Raw genomic sequence first — 18,118 nt, forward strand, 5'->3', positions numbered from 1 at the left:
ATATAACACATACACCTTGTTGCTGAGAATCTACTTTACTGCTTTAAATGAATGTTCGTTTAAAGCAGTAAAATAGATTCTCAGCACAAATATTGTATTCTAAATACTGGTATTTTGAACAATCTCGTACTCACTTAACCTTTATTGTCCGGTACTGCTTAACCATTCGTAAAACAAATGTTTTCAGCGTCAGTCGAGGTCAGCCTCAGGTTAAGCAGTACCAGACAATAAAGGTTAAGTGAGTACGAGATTCTCAGCAATAAGGTGTATGTGTTATATAATATTGAACGAGTCTGAGTATATGTTGAAGTATAGTTTAATTATCTTAAAGATATAAAAGTAAAGAATTTTGATTTATCTAATCTAAAAATTGTAAAATAATATTTAGCTTACCTTGATTCTCTAACTCTGAATGAATCAGAATTAAGGCAATTAAAATCAGAAGGTAAAATGTACCTATGAGAATCATTGCATTTACTAACATCTATACTAGGCTGACAAATATCAATAAAATGTGGTCTGAGACGGCCAATACTGTATTTTGCAATATCAGTTATTAATTGCGAGATACATGCTCCAAAGGCAAAAACCCATATCAGTTGATAAACTTCCCAAAATATTGGATGAAGTCTAATTCCATTTACTGTTGGTGTTTCAACATTGGTTTTATTTGTATAAAATCTTAAAGTTTCAATGATAATTATCTGTAAAAAATTACAAGTTATAAGCACAATAAAATATTTGCAAATTCATTTATTTCTTGAAGAACACAAAATCTGAAAGCAAAAAATGTTTTCTATGTTCATTATCATTTCATTAATACATTTTTGAAATTTTATTTCATTTTGTTTATAAATATATTTTAATTAGCTATATTAAATAAGTTAGACATTATGTAAAAAAAATCAAATAATTTTCTATCATATATAACTAATATACACAAGGTATAAAATTATTACTATTTAAATATAATAATAATTTATAATTTAAAGCAAAAAATATTTTTTGCTTTAAATTATAAATGATAAATTTTAATGTTTAATTAATTTCTACATAAATTTAATCCAAGAAATATGATTATTTTCATTAGGAAAATTTAACTGAAAAGATTACTTACAGAATAGAATGAAAACTATTTGTCAATAACAATAATATTTTATTGTATATCATATTATACTGAAATACTCATTGCATAAAAACATTTAACAATTTTTATTTTTACATGCCTTCCTTTCATTTTTTAAAAAAATTCTATTACTTTAAGATTAAGTTATATAGAAAAGCAGTAATTGTGAAAAATCAACTTCTGGAAACTATAGCATCTCATAAAATAATTCAAATATTTACCACAGCTGCTGGAAATAATGTCCCTACGCAATATAATACTTTATTATTGATGGTTGATTCTTTGTATGGATAACGTATGGATTCATCATCACAATAGAATCCTCGCTGAAATGGTTTTCCAATAGCAAAAAATATTATGATTGGTACACCAACTGAAAATAGAAATATCTAAATAAATAATGATAAAAATTTTAAAACAATATACAGTGGTACCTCAGGTTACGAACGCCCCAGCATACGAAATTTTCAGGATACGACATGAAATTCGAACATATTTTTGCTCCACGATACGAACAAAAACTCACCATACGACGTTTCATTAGTTCGCATTTTTCATTTGTTTTTCTTACTACAGTTATTTTTTTTAATGTATTACTTGGCTTTAATTTGAGTATGTTTTTCGCGTTGGAACGAATTATTTGGTTTTACATGTAATCGTATGGGAAAAGATGATCCACCTTACGACATTTTCATGATACGATCTCAGTTTCGGAACGGATTAATTTCGTATCCTGAGGTACCACTGTATTAAAAATATAAATTTATTAATTGCTATTGTATTTTCATACAGATTCATTTATTGCAAATAAGTGAGCTTTTTTGATTTAATATCTGCAAATACAAAAATAATTTAAAATCATTCAAAAAAATGATAGTAATGTTACATTTTTTCAGTAATATTAAAGAAGACCACGACATGTAAGATAAAATCTGAAAACAGTCAAGATCAAGACAAAATCAAGATTTTAATTTTCAAGACCTAGGTGCAAGATTCTGATATATGACTGCTTTTTTTAACCTGTAAGAATTTAATTACCCTTATAGGTAATACAAAATCCTTACATAAAATATAATGTAATTTACAGAACAAAATATAAGAGAAATAAACACTGTTGACAAGTAATAGTACTGTACATATCAAGATGGTAAGTATTGCCATAATAGACTACTCTCTATGGCTAGATCAACAAAAAATCCAGTTTTCTCTCTTTTTCCATATCACTTAAGTTTAAATGTCTTGTATACTTAAATATATAAATAAATATATCAATGGTGCAATTTATTTTTAAAATTAAAAAATAATAATATACAGTATATATATTAAAACTTTAAGGTTAAAAAGTTAAGTAACTGTTGTTTTTTACATCTATAACCGCATTTAATCAGAGCTAGTACTAAGGTATTTAAACATTAGTATTTATTATCACTATGCATTTCGGGTGTTTTTTTTAAATGTTTTTTACACCCCTCTTCAGGCAATACAAAAAACTAAAAAGGAACAAGTAAAATGGCAAAACCATATTTGGGACAAGACTATGTCTCAGAACTCACTACTAAGCGAATCACTTTGATGCTCAAGGCGGGTCTTTTTCTCATTCTCCAATCTTCTTTGCTATCATTGCTTTTGGGCGCGATCGTTCAAACTTTGCCGGCCAGACTAAGAGGTTGACCACGATGCATTTTCAACAGTGCCGGCCCGAGGCAAGTTTTAAGATGGAGTGAGATCCTTTTATGGTGCCCCATTGGTTGCCCTTAATTTATACCCTTTAATTTTCTTTACCACTGAGGTGCCCATTGGGATTTAGCGCCTGGAGTGGCTGCTCTGTTCGCCCTATGGTAGGGCCGGCTCTGATTTTCGATGAAATTAACCTATCCAATTTCAAAATTTCTCTCCGTTGCGTGTTGACCCAGGTTGAATTTTTGTCGATACCTAACAAAAATTTCCCGTTTTTGAAAAAAAATAACGTCCGAAATTACTTTTTTATTTTGCACAAACAATATACAGTTTAAGCTGATTATAACGTCATCGGATGTAAAGACAACCCTAATATAACGTCAAATTTTTATCAGTCCCATGAATTTACTATACTAGATAATATTAAATAACCTACTTGTAACAACATAAAACCCTGTTTTAATGTCATATTTGAAGCACTCCCAAATTTACAAAATTAGATTACAAATGCACGTAGCTTCGGCAGTAGAGAATCGCATCCACTCGGAAGTCGAATCCGATAAATAGACATAGGGAATACCTTTTTGTTCCTACACGCCAGAAGAAATTCCAGTTTAGCCTTAGATTACAAATCTTATTTAACAAAAAATATTACGTGTTCAGTCCTAGGGTCAGAGTCCACTTCCTAGAACGACTGTAGTGACAGGTGGTGAGAGTACCATCTGACTTCAGTTTGCCTGTTTGTAGACAGAGTAGCCCTTTTGTATTTTATTTCGACTCAGTTCTCGGTCCCCTGAGTACTTACAAGTTTGGATTTTTCTTTATGTGCGCATGATTTGGGCACCTAATACTCTGTGCCAAATTGCAACTCCTGACAAGTACTTCTTCATACCTCTAAGCTGGTTACCCAGCAGGCAGTATGATTTTATAAACAAGACATAGTCTTGTCAAAAACATAAAAAAGTAATACAATATTTAAAAATTCATATTATACAAACTGACTTTTTTTTTTTTTTTCAAAAAGTAACAAAAGACGTTCGTTTATAAATTTTCCATAATCCATAAATCGTTGTTCCACCAACATTGGTTTATTTGTGCACTTTTTAAATCCTACTACATCCATCCACATGCCCTCTATTTCCATCCCATTATTTAAATTAATAGTACAGGTAACCCCCGTATAACACAGCATTTCTATAGCATGGATTCACTTTAACACGGTTCAAGAATTGGGTAAAACCCTCGTACAACATGAAATGTAATAAATTTTCATATACTTAAATACTATTAGTTTATGAAAATTATTACTTTTGTGAACTATTAGTACTTAAGTATGTAAATTTTCTTTCCCCGCCTTCTGTTGATACATGTGGTCCTTCTCGAAACTTGTTTCAGTGTTGCCAGATCTCGACGCTTCTGATTTTGATGTTGCCAGATGTTTTTTCTTATTCCATACTTGCTTTATTCTTCATAAGTGCTTAGCACCATATAAGGAAATTTATAAAGATTTTTTAACTAAGAGCAAGCAATCTAAAATAGCATATTTTTTGCAAAAGGTAGAGCATGGATCTGAAGATAATGCAGAAAAATGCTCCGAGGATAAGGATATCTTGCCAAAAAGAAAACACCCTCAGTTAACAGTGCTTAGTGATGACGAAGAAAACATTGTTTAATTTATATTAATATGTATCATTTAAGAAAATTTTAATAAAGATATATTTTCATAATTACGATAATTAATAGCATGTTTTTTAATTTTTGGAACCTAACCCCCATTTTCATACTAGTTCTTTGTTTCATATAACACGGATTCGCATAACACAGCAATTTTTTGGAACATAACTCCTGTGTTATACGGGTGTTACCTGTATTATGCATATTTACAATTGCTACATGTTCTTTAAATCTATGCAAGTACAGATCTTTTTCTTTATAAATTATTTTCACATTATTTTTATTAATTACACATTCAAATTGATTATAATGGTTTGTCCATGGTGATTGATTCTTTTTAATTAATTGCAGCTTCATGTTCTAGATTCTAATCCAGAGCTGTCTTCCCTTTTCACCTATGTAAATGACTGGATCTTTACATGTACAGTACATTTTAACTAATAATCAAATAAGAAACTTAAAATTATAAAAGTAAAAATAAATAACATCATAACACTTTTACTTTGTTGTCAAATAGTAATTTAAATACTGAATCAAAACTGTCTAAAATTCCACATGGAAGAGAGTTTAGTATGGAAGAAATTGAATGAATGGAAATTAAAAGCAGAAGGCTGTAGTGTCAAGGAAATTGCTGTTTAAATGAACAGATCTACTCCTAGAATTTATAAAATTTTGGAAAAATTATCACCAATATACTTTCTAAACATCAATCAGGAAGGCCCAAAATCATATCTCAAAGGAATGATAACTGAATTGTGTACCTTGCATCACAACAGGATAAATCAGTTTGTCAAATTTTGTGTGAAAGTGAATTAAAAATATCAAAAAGTGCTGTTTGCTGAAGAATTTCAGCAGCTCCACACATGAAATGTGATGCTTTGATGAAAAAACCATCACTAACAAAATGACACAAATTGGCAAGAATGCTGTGGGCTAAAGATCATATACTGTGGAATGACCAAAGGCTCTCAGTCTTTTTCAGTGATGAAAAGAAATTTAACTTGTATGGCCTAATTACTGGCATGATATTAGGAAAGAAGAGTGTAGTTTTTCAGTAGTCAACTGAATGGTTTTGTTATGGTGTGGGGCTGCTTTAGATTTAATGGTTTATCAAATTTAGTGATTAACTGATAGACAGACATCTAAAAGTTATCATGAAGTCCTAAAAGAGACTTTATTACCTATCAGAGAAAAAATTGGAAGACCTGATTGGATTTTCCAACAGGACAATGCCAGTATTCATTGTTCATGCTCAACAACTAAGTGATTTGAAGATCATAATATTCAAGTTATGAAGTGGCTGGCAAAAAGCCCAGACATTAATCCTATTGAAAACTTGTGGGGCATTAGTAAAGATCTTATTGCCATTCCTTCCCAACTCCGTCTAGTGAAGAGGGTTTCTTGTGTATCACGACTCGATGTAGTGAATCCGGTTTGTTGGAAAGCACACCTCCACACTCAAATTGAGTATATTTACAGTTTATTTACAGTTGTGGAAAGTACAAGTTAGAAAACATAGTGTATGTACAGGATAACCATGCGTAGTGAATTCACGTGCCAGATTGGCGTCTGGGAACTAATAACCTTTGGATAGACCTCAGTCAGATTGTGGAGTCGGCTCAACTGCATGGTCGGTCCGGTCTCAGCACTAACCTGTCTCTGAGAAGATCAACAGAGGAGAACACTCTCTCTTTTCGCTCAGCGGGTTTCCCAAGTGCCTGAGACAACCGTGTATCAGTCTCTTGCCCTTCTCTCCTTGACTCTCGTTCGCCCCGCAATTTAAGGGATTTAGGAACGGGAACTTCTGACCAATCACAACCCTTTTTTATGCCCGAACAGCTTACACTCAGGTCCGCCATCATCCGACGAGAGTGAAGCTTACACAAACGTCCGCCACTTGTTTACGTTCGTTTGTTTACAATATGGTAAATGTACTACCGTCTGACTGCAGGTGGGTCCAATTAACAAAGCCGGCGCTTCCTTTGTTTACCCTTGTTTACAAGTCAATACCTTACAAGTGGTATTACCCCGACCACACGACCACCTCGCGCCTCTTTTGTTCCCACTCTGCTAAAAGGTCACTACTTTACAGCATTCTTATTTGAAAAATTTATGCTAATAACAGGCATTTTACAACATTTTCATAGCTTCAAAACAAATCATTGAGTGCTGGTTTTAAATAGATCCAGAATCTTACAAAATTTAATTAAATCAGAGTCTAATTGCATCTTTGAAGCCATTCAGCATAATGGCATTTCTATTTCATATTAAAATTCCATCAATTTATGTTAATAAACTATTGCTCAAAGTTTAAACTTCTCTATATTTTTGGGACATCACAAAATAAGTATTTTGTGTTTAACACTTTATATAACTGTCAAATATTGTAAAAACAATTATGTAACACTAGCAGGTAGGTCCGGCATTGCTCGGGCAAAAGTAACGATAGTGAAGATTAAGATTATTACATTATAGCCAACCTTACCCGTTTTCACAGAATGCAAGAATTGAGTCTCCCTGTTTCCAGACTAATTAGAGCATTTTTAGATAGGTCTAAAAATATGTTCGATTTATCGCAAAAATGAAAAAAACCTGCATCTGCATCTTGCACGTCACTTTCTCTTAACAATTCCATTGTTGACACTTCCATTGTTGATAGAAGTGTTAAGCCTTAATCCTGTCTCTCCCCCTGGGGGGGATTTCGAAAAATCCCTTCTTAGTGGTGTGTTTTCGTGACGTACCCTAACTGTGTACCAAATTTCAACTTTCAATTCCTAACCTTTTGGGCTCTGCGCTTATTATTATCATCATTATCATTATCAACCTGTCTCAATTATATATATAGATATAATGCTACAAATAAATAATAATAACCATTTGCATTATTAATTAAGAAATACTTAATCTATATGCTTTTATTTTTTTTTAAATATTATCTATATTTTTGGGACACACTGTATAAGGATTAATTTATTGGAAATCGACTTATTTTTATTAAATGTATTTTTAATTGAAAAAAACAGATAAAAGTCATTCAGAAGTTTAAAAGTATGATGATAAAAATAAATGTAATCATAACTCATAGAAAATAAAAGGATTAAACATCTTAGGAGTCTTAAAATTAAACCAAAATTATTCATTATGACAACAATGTAAAATTATGTTTATATTAAGTAATTATTACCAAGATAATAATTATTAAGTCATTACTTGATATATGAAATGAATGATTCCCGCCATATACATTTAACCATTTTTTGTTTGGTTTTTTTATTTATCATCTAGAAAATATTTATCTAACATTAATACATAATGCATTAATTTTTATGAATGATGACTGAATTTTAGTGTTCATATATAGTTAAAATCTGCAAGCATGAAAATAACATTAAAAACAATTTTACATCTCTTGTCATAAAATACAAAGATTTTATTTTAGTTATATATTTCTTAACGAATAAAATACCAAATAGAAATTTCTTACAGTTACTCTAATTTCAGACATATAATCTGCAATGGTATATATCCAGGGTGGCCAAGCTCCTTGGTAGTCCGAGCCATTTTTCAAAATTGAAATTTTTCGCGAGCCGCAATTAAATGCGTATTAAAAAGGTATGCAAAAATTCCAGATTACAAATTATATCCGTAGCAAGAGTGATACAAATTGTTTCCTCCAGAGCACAATGTCAACTGTTTGTTGCAATGACAGTTTACAAATTCAAAGTCGGTCTGGAGTCGGTCGATAACGGCCGATTACGCCACTGTTTATGTTCGTTCGCACACTTTTCAATGAGTCATATCATTCTTAACTTGGACGGAAATGAAATTTGTTACAACGTTGCACTTAGTTTTTCATATTTGTTGTTAGTAATTTAAAAGACATTTTGAAACACATACGGAACGATATTAATTTTTTAAAATATAATAACACAAAAATGAAAAGGGAACTCGGGTACATCTATCGAGAGCCACAAATTATCCTTCAAAGAGCCGCATGTGGCTCGCGAGCCGCAGGTTGGCCACCCCTGGTATATATAATAATTAAATAGCCACACACAAAACCTTTTTTTCAACAGTGTTGTATTCGACACAAAACCTACTACTTTTCAGCCTCCACCAAGGCCTTCTTCAGGTGCTAAACTAAGTGGCATCCCCCCTGGACCGTTAGAACGATGCTGCCTGAGCTATAAACATTGCACATGTCACGTTTTACCCCTCCGTCTGTCTCCGTTCGAATTCCTCCAACAGGTATCTCCACACATGCGCGATCGTCTCTTGTCTTTAAAGTTGATGCAGGTGCCCCCAACGTTGGCTTTATAGATCTCCCAGGCCTCCAGGTGACGAATGTGATCGATTTGAAACGCCTGTCTAATTAATTTGGTGTTCCGGAAGTCCGCCCGAATTTCCGGGTCGGTAACGTACGCTGTCAAGGCGGTGGTGTGTGTGTCTGTTGTTTTTAACAGGGCTGTGGAGTCGGAGTCGTAGAGTTTTGGTGTTTTAGCCGGAGTCGGAGTCGGATGGTAAGGAAAAGTCGGAGTCGGTAGATTTTTACGCGACTCTACAGCTCTGGCAGGGCTGTGGAGTCGGAGTCGGATTGGTAAGGAAAAGTCGGAGTCGGNCAGGGCTGTGGAGTCGGAGTCGTAGAGTTTTGGTGTTTTAGCCGGAGTCGGAGTCGGATGGTAAGGAAAAGTCGGAGTCGGTAGATTTTTACGCGACTCTACAGCTCTGGCAGGGCTGTGGAGTCGGAGTCGGATTGGTAAGGAAAAGTCGGAGTCGGTAGATTTTTACGCGACTCCACAGCCCTGGTTTTTAAGATCACATTGATGCTCCCGTAACCGTTTTTGTGTTGAACCAATATAAACCAAGTCTCTTTGGAACCTATCGTCCCTGATCGGAATGGAGAGAGCCCCAGGGGTTTAGGCGTTAGTAGTTTTTTTTTGGATTCCACCCTTTTTAAAAAAAAGGTTTTGTGTGTGGCTATTTATTACTCAAGACAGTGTTAATTGTTAAAAGACGTTTAGTATATAATAATTGCTTTTATTTATACAAGTAATTGATTCCATGAAAATAGTGCATAAATGATAACTACATAAATGGAACTATAGAAAGCTGTTTAAAATAGGGATCTATTCCATATTTTCAAATATAGTATTTTACTCTTACTTGGGTAGATAAGGTTTAACTGAAATTTTTAAAAATATATATCTATATAACAAAAAACACAAAACACAAAGATTAAAAAATGCTCTTTTTGTTGTGACTATCATTTATTTCCATAAAGATATTTAAAATTTAAAAAATTTTCAACTGTGTTAATTTAAAGTGAATCTGTAAATAGATACCACATACATGAAAGATAATTGTATCCCGCAGAAAATTCCTAGAACAAAAACAAAACTTTCACATAGCCCATATGGGCCCACCATTTACACTACACTTATGGGAGCAGCCATAAGTACAGTACGTGTTTCTAATTGTAATTAAAAATTGGTGTACAACTCACTCCACCACATAAATTGCACAATTTAAACACAGTTGTCTGTGTTTAAATTGTCCTTTTAAACACAGACAATCCATGGGTAATATACACAAAAATATAATGATAATTATTATAATTGAAGAACATAATTCGATTTCAGATCATTATCAAACTTTTTTGAGAAACCCAAAAACTGTTTACATTAAAAAATTTTAGGGCATTCATCCCAACATTGATCTGAACGTTTACTTGTTTCACATCTTAAAGAATAAAATACTGTAATTCTGTTGATATATAAACCAGATATTCAACAGCTGTTTCTATAATATTAGAATTTTATTTCTTTCAAACATGAAACAAATGCAAATTTAATTACTGACGATGGGATTTAGTTCCTTGAAGGCTTGACATTGAAATTAAAGAAATCATTATGAAGACAATATTTGTTTTTATCATCTTAAATACAAGCTGTTAATAGAAAGTAAAATAATATATTTCATTTTGCAAAATTAATAAATTTTAAAAAGTTGTTTTTATAATATTGTATATCATCATCAAAAAAGGATATTACACCTATTGTTTTTAAAAAGTAATATATTTTATCAGTTTAATTTTATCAACAATTTTAAGAAAATAAATAAATTTTTATTTAAATTCTTCCAGCAGAATTTTCTTTTTTGCAATTCATAAATTTCTACAGTAATGAATTTATTCTGTTTTAACTTTCAATTTTTAAACAGTTTTCTTAAAATTTAGAAAATTCTTAAACTACAGTAGTCCCTGTATCACGGATATTATATCGTGGATTCGGATATATCGCGCTTTTTTTTTGTCCCCAACTTTTAAAAAGCACTGGAATCAATAAATTTTAAATTACCAATTAACATTCAATTTCTTTTTTCAACGAAATATGGTATTTTATTCCTACCATTGTCCTTGAAACTATCACTGTAGGTGAAACAAGAAATTCTTCATCATTTAAATAAGCAAAGCAGGTGGACAGATCAATTATCATTTATGTTTCCTTTTGATATTAAGTTTATTTATTGGTTTTAAGCACTGTCTCCTCATTTACAAGTTTCTGTGAATTGAAAATTTCGCACCTTTATGTGAATGTGAAGTTTGGAATTCACTGATATGTAAGGAAAAGATTTTTTTTTATTTCTGAATGAAAAGTTCTAAAATTTTTATACAGTAGTAACTTTTAAAAGGTCAATTTTTTTAAAATTTCTTCAAAAAAATTGATGAAACTTCATAGGTTAAATCCGAAGAAGTTACCGACGTTTTTTTGCCTGGACCGCATTTTATCGGAGACAAAAACTTCTGAGTGTTATCTTCGTTATTCTTTATTCCAGGGCTATGGAGTCGGAGTAGTGGAGTTTTGCTGTTTTAGCCGGAGTCGTCAAAAAATCCGCCGACTCCGACTCCTTTTTACTTCCCAACTTGTTATGTATATAAAACGGAAAAGTTTTGGAATCGTGTCAAACTTAACCTTCCAACTTTCTTTTGCAAATCTACATACACGTTTGGAAACCTCCCGAACCCCTCGAAAAAGTCAATAAAAGGCGTTGTGTGTGTTGGCGTCTAATTTGTTTAATTTCTTTATTTTCTATTCTGAGATATTAAACAATATCTCAGAATGGGTAAAGTTTAAGAAACGAAATGTGGCACTGTAGCTTGCGTATAAAGGGGCATTAATACTATTAAATTTTGGTTCTTAATTAAAAGGTCGACATAAAAGTGGTCATGTGTCATATCTCTTAATGAATATTTTACTCATTATTAGCGTTCAAAATTAAAAAATAATAATAAAATAAAACTCGTCTCAAAGTAAGCTTTTTTGTCATTTTATAATAATACAGTAAAACCCGTTAAGATGTTCTCGCCTAGGATGCTAGAATGTATATGGGGACATGATTTAGTTCAACCATTTTGACGCTTAATAACTAACTCCTGTGTTAAACCATCTGACTACGATTCTGACCGCTCTGACCACAGAAATTATTAGGCTTCAAACAGGGTGAACGAAATCATGCCCCCCGCACACAGTCTAACATCCACACATATAGAAAAAACCTCGAATCTTTTGTATATCTCGAAATTTCAAGGTGTCTTGAGTCCAAAAATGTAAAAATTTGGGAGGGGTCATTTTTTGACCGAGCGCTACACTTTCCTTGTTATATATAACAGCCGGAAAAGTAAAAATTGTCGAATACATATCTATATATTACTTAGAGGAGTTTTTTAGCTTTGGAATAAAAAGTTTCTACGTTCTATCTTTATTAGAACTCTATTTATTGAATCTTTTATTCTGAGGTCACGTGATGCCATCAGAATTTCCGGGTCTCTTTCGGTAACAACTCCGCCCCTGGTCGGAGTCGGAGTGGGATGATAAGGAAAAGTCGGAGTCGGTAGATTTTTACGCGACTCTACAGCCCTGCTTTATTCACTATGCATTTCGGGTGCAATATTTTTGTGTAACTTGCACCCATCTTCAGGTGTTACATTTCTATAAATTAATATAAATTCGATTATTACAGTGATTATTACGGTAAAATTACAATTTTACAAATTACAACAATTATTACAACTTCCGTTATTTGGATATATTTACACAATAGTTAACTAACCTGTTTTATGTTTAGACATACAGCTATGCGGTGTGGATGAAAGAATAGAGGTTAGAGATCCCATAGCATGTTTAATCTGTATAGTAAAAGGCCAGAATTTTTAGTACTGGGTTATATCTCGCCGCAGGATATATCGCGCTTTTTTATTTGTCTCCCGACAAGCGCGATATAACGAATGGCTACTATACAAACCAGTGGTTCCCTTTTTTATACTCGCGGCCCATCAAATATTTCATAATTTTTCTGTGACCCCCATTTTTTAATAATAATTTATATTTGTTATTTGTTACAAAATTGATTTTTGTATTACCTTATTTTTTTATATAATAAATGTAAAACATAACTTTATTATTTCATTATCTATTTAAATAACATTAAAACTTCACAATTAAACATAAAAACTCATTAATTTTTAACAAAAAATAAAATAAACATTTAAAAATTCATAGAAAAACAAAAAATATTCGAAAATAACTTAATGAGATTTCTGCTGCTGAATATCCTCNGTAGAAAAAAAAAAAAAAAAAAACTAAAACACCCACAACTTGTCGTAAAGATTTTGCATATCTTTTGCAAAAAATTTAAATTTTCAAAGCCTACTATTTTTCCTAATTATTTTTAAAATTCCAAGCATTAATAATTTCTTAGATTTACTTTGGAATAAAAAGTAAATACTGCTGAGTAAGTAGCATATTTGCATTTATTTCTTCTGTACTAACAAAGTTGTATGTAGCAAGAAATAAAAAATAAAATTTTCGTATTTAGTTTTTTTTTTATTTATCTTTCTTATTTCACTTTTCAATACGATATTCGTTTCGATTAATTTTCTTTTTATTATAGTCTGAAGAAAATTTTGCATAATTTGGCGGCCCCCGGCAAACTTCTTATGGGCCCCCCTGATATAAACTATTGAATAATTTCAAGTTATCTGTATTAAGATTATTAACATTAGATGATAATTAAAATCAAACATTAAGTATTTTTATATTTTTGTAAATTATAAACGTATCAATAATTATGTTAATTACTGTATTACTCCACAATTCTGTGATCCTCTCATGACTAGAATAAATTTTCTACTGTGATTGCATAAAATGCCATATTTTTGGTAACCATTTCAGTTTGAATATTACATAATTCAAGCTAAATTTGCATTTTCTCACTAGAAACAGCGAGGAAATGCAAATTTAGTTACATTGAACCTGCAAGAAACACGACGAATTGCTAAGTTTTCTGAAATAAATTAGGACGTAAAATTAAAAATCGACTGTGTAACTTATATAGAAATGATCTGTCTTAAATAAAATCTTTTCTGTACTGTACATAGAGCACCTTATATCGAAATGTTCGAAATTCACGTTGTAAATATACAAGCGATCCAAAAATAACGAAATAAATTAAAGCATGATGATTCAACAACGAAAAATAAAATGTAGAGTAAGCCGTACAAATCCTATCGACTGAATTTTTAGGTAACACATTCGGCTTTTACTGCTATATATTTTTTTAAAATTACAATTTAACAGTAATTATTGTGTTTTATAAAGGTCAAAGTAAAACTTCAGCGACCGCAATTTCTCCATACACATCACATTCAATGCATTAAAAAATTTTCTTAACTATGTAAGTCATCAACGGACGAAACAGTAAGGAATGCTATTATTGTGTAAAAGAGAAGAGACGATACTGATGTTTTCATGTCTAAAATAGAGGCAATTATCTAACAATAGTGTTTTTATTGAAGTAAAAAAAATTTTCAATACGGAGAAAAACGGAAATATAACCTATACACAAACTGTATATATCCAGTTCAATTGTGAATTATTATTTAATAAAAAATTATTTAAAAAATAACAAAACAGATGCGAAATAAGGAACACCAATTCAATTTTAATAAATCAAATTTTTATTGCAACAAAGTTACTATTATTGTTCCTTTTGAAAGTAAAATTTCTTCATATTTTTCTTTTTACATAACACATTTTGTGAAAAATAACTATATTTTACGATATTTGTGAGATCATTGAAACATTATTTATAATCTGAATATGAAGACTACATATGTAGCAATCTCACGTTACCAAGGGTAAAAATACTGTTTGTATGTACTGAGTAATTTTTATGTTCCTATTGTTTTCAAGTCAATAAAATGTGGAGTTTATTTTCAATCATTGGGCTGCAATTTAAAGAAAATTACAGGCCTATAAATTCCCCACTGACGTCTGTTGCCTGTCTGTCCTTTCTTAATCTCGAGCACGGAGTTAGATAGACGAAAGTCGGGACCAAATATGGAAACCTTAGGAACAGGAGGTCTCCATTAACTATAAAGGAATTTTCGGCTTGCACCGAACGTCACGTTATTTCAATTTATAAACCTTTCCATGAAAGGAGTTAGATAGCTGACCGGCACGACTCCATTGCTAACAGAAAAGTATGATGTATAGGGAAGGGTAAAACATGTAATTTGAGATGGAGAGCATATATTTTAAATTAAATAAATTAAAAATATGATTAAAAATTGCAGCCCGGCATTGTGACGATGTCACAATAAATAATTGCTTGTTAAAAAGCATTTTTAGTATGAAATTTTAGACTTTAATTTTAATACTCCACTATTTTCAGTTTATCCGGGATCGGTTCCGGAAAAACTGAATTTGACTCTGAATGCAACTAAATTAAGTCGGTAGATATATCAACCCAGAGGCAGTATTTTTAAATAGAAATCAAAATGTGTCTAAATAAGAACTAAAATCATTATCAAACACCTTTGGCTGCTGAGTCACATTTGCTACACTAGGCTATGTATCTAAGTAAGCATAACTTTATGCAGAATATCTTAAGTCAAACAAATATTCTGTGTTCCAGTCTAACAGTTCAAGAATCGATATCAATCTTGATCAGAAATTAAAGAAAAGGCTGCATCTGGTAATTCTAACTTCATCATATCCAAAGCAATAGCAATAATAAGCCGAGTTATATAACTTCAAAAACTTTTTAGATTTATAGTATTTGTTTGTATCTGCGTACACAATTAAACACTCGCTAAAAAAACCATGTAAGTTATCTACCTACATAACTGTTTTATTTTAATTTGGATATTAATTTCAATAGAAGAGTTTAATACTCATTTTATTAAATGTTTTATGCAAAACTACTACTACTATTACTACTTGTTGTTCCTAAATTTTGAAGATAATGCGTAAATTTAGAAATTTTTGTAAAAAGTCATTTCTGTCAAGAAACAAGCAGCAAAAATTTTGCAACGTCATATACAGTACTGTAAATCGTTACTCGAAATGTAAACATTATGCATATCGAAAACGCGAAAATATTCCTAAATAAAGTCTATTAAGATTTTCATTATTTTAAAACTGTACAATTATTTTTGAATTTAATGTGTCCTGTCGAATGTTTGACGCATACTACTCGCTAGTTACAAATCCGTCTGCTATATAGCGAGTCTTTCTTGTTCCTCATACAGTACCTTTGAGTGAGATTCCGAGGACGTTGCTGCTGCAAACCTCTCCTTGCAGCAAGCTAAGCTAAGTAGCCTACAGATTATGCAGTTAGTTTCGCTAAAAAAATATTCGCTCATAAAAAAACAACAAAAATGTTTAAAAGATAATTAAATAAATTTCTTGGATATTTTTATGGTGACTGACATACTGTACGTATTGTTTTACACGAAAATATAGAAATTTACAAAAATTATGTTTTTCATTTATACCTAATTGCCTTATTAAACTTTGTTTCATTAATCAATTTTTCTGTAACCTACTGGGCCTTTGCTGCGTTCTCGGCATAAATTTATGATGCAAATAACATATTAATGCCACATAAACACCATTTTCATATCGGTTTCCTTTCAATTATTAAATTAAAAAACACAAAGTACTGTACAGCTGCAATCGGATCCCCAACAACCAAACCTACGTTATAACAGGCGACAAATATGGATGATAAAAGAAAATTGCAGAATTTATATTTCATTAAAAGTACAAATAATAAACCGATATAAAATAATGGAAATATATTTTTCACCACTAAATTTTTTTGTTTCAGTCTATCATTACGTTTTAATTATCTCTGTTCTTTCACATTCTACTTTTGAATAGTGCAAATATATTATGAAGCAGCAAATGATATTAATTTTATCAATTAATTAAAAGATATAGTCTTATATATAGGAAAAACTCATAATGTACGCGAAATAGACATTCAGGTTATGCGTTGGACTCAAAAATTACGATGCAGTAAATAAATCAAAATATAAATTTAAATGCCTTTTTATTATCAGGAATACATAGAATCTGATTTTGTACCTCCTTAAGGCTCATACAATAAAGAATTGAATTGAAAATAAAACTTGTAGACCTGAATTTTTATCTTTCTAACAAGGAAAACAACAATCGAACATCAAAACAATAATCAACAATGATGCTTTTAGTTCGAACGTTGAAAGAGCAGTCTGTTGGATCATTTTTGAACAGATATCACTTGTAAAGTAGTGTCAATCTTTGTTAACAGTTGTATGATAGTATACTTCAGTGTTTTTACTACTTTGTTATAATCTATCTATGGAAATAATCAACTTAAGAGCAAAGTCACGCATGATGTCGCTTCAGTTAAACCAATCAGCACATTCTCTAATAATGTCTGATTTTCTCTAATAATGTCAGCTCTTTGATATGTCAGACAATATGTGAATTTTTATTTTATTTTCTCTCACTAGATAACAGAACGACTTTTCCGTTAATTATGTCAATATTTTATAGTATTCATTAACTGTAAAAAAATCATGCTTTTAACTACTGCTATAAAGAACTTTCTCGTGTTCCAATACCAGAACGTGAAGTTTCCATAATACTATTTATAATGACAGTGACATATTTAACAAATGAGGAAGAAACCGGAAGTAACTTGCCACAACTAAGAGATCAATGGTTGATAGTTAATACCCAAGTTGATTCTTTCCATAGACAGATTATAATATATTAAAATGGTTTAATTAAAATGTAACGGCTTGATAATATTTCGCACATTAGCCTAATTTTTCCTACTGGCTTCTGAATTTGTAATGAAGGATTTTTTACATGTGTAAAAAGATTTGTCTCCTACAACCTAACTTTTTTTCTATGAATGTAACTTGAGAAATAAGTATGTAAATCAGACTGGCAAATTATCGACAATAAATATTTTTGTTTACGTTCACTTCTTACTAACATAGAACTTTTAAATGTATGCCAGAAATTTTAAATGAGATAGGCTACATACAGTACTTTGTCAACGTTGTATGCTTGTGTGTATACGTGTGTGTGCGTGTATGTTTTTCTGTACGTTTTTGACAGACTTCATATACAGATACGATGCCTGGGCTGGGATAAAAAATATTCTTTTAACCATGGCCACGTTTCTTTATGCAGCGAGAGTGTAGCGAAATGACTTCACGAGCAGTGTTGGCCAATTAGAAACCAGTTTCAGTGTGTTCGCTGTAAAGCGCTTCTCGAGCGCTGCATAAAGAAACGCGAGGAT

General features: G+C 31.3%; 1 protein-coding gene across 1 annotated transcript in view; it reads right to left on the reverse strand.

Moving 5' to 3' along the window:
- Positions 1-18,118, reverse strand: part of LOC111629799 (putative phosphatidate phosphatase) — a 40,846-nt gene that overhangs the window by 11,982 nt on the left and 10,746 nt on the right. Inside the window, exons 2-3 of the mRNA XM_023373708.1 lie at positions 1,348-1,499; positions 394-704 (exon numbers count right to left, since the gene is read on the reverse strand). Of these exons, the coding sequence (XP_023229476.1) occupies positions 394-704; positions 1,348-1,499 (463 nt within the window). The remainder of the gene's footprint in view (positions 1-393; positions 705-1,347; positions 1,500-18,118) is intronic.

The sequence above is a fragment of the Centruroides sculpturatus genome, unplaced genomic scaffold, assembly GCF_000671375.1.
Source record: "Centruroides sculpturatus isolate CEXI.00-Female unplaced genomic scaffold, Cexi_2.0 scaffold446, whole genome shotgun sequence".
Taxonomy (NCBI): domain Eukaryota; kingdom Metazoa; phylum Arthropoda; class Arachnida; order Scorpiones; family Buthidae; genus Centruroides; species Centruroides sculpturatus.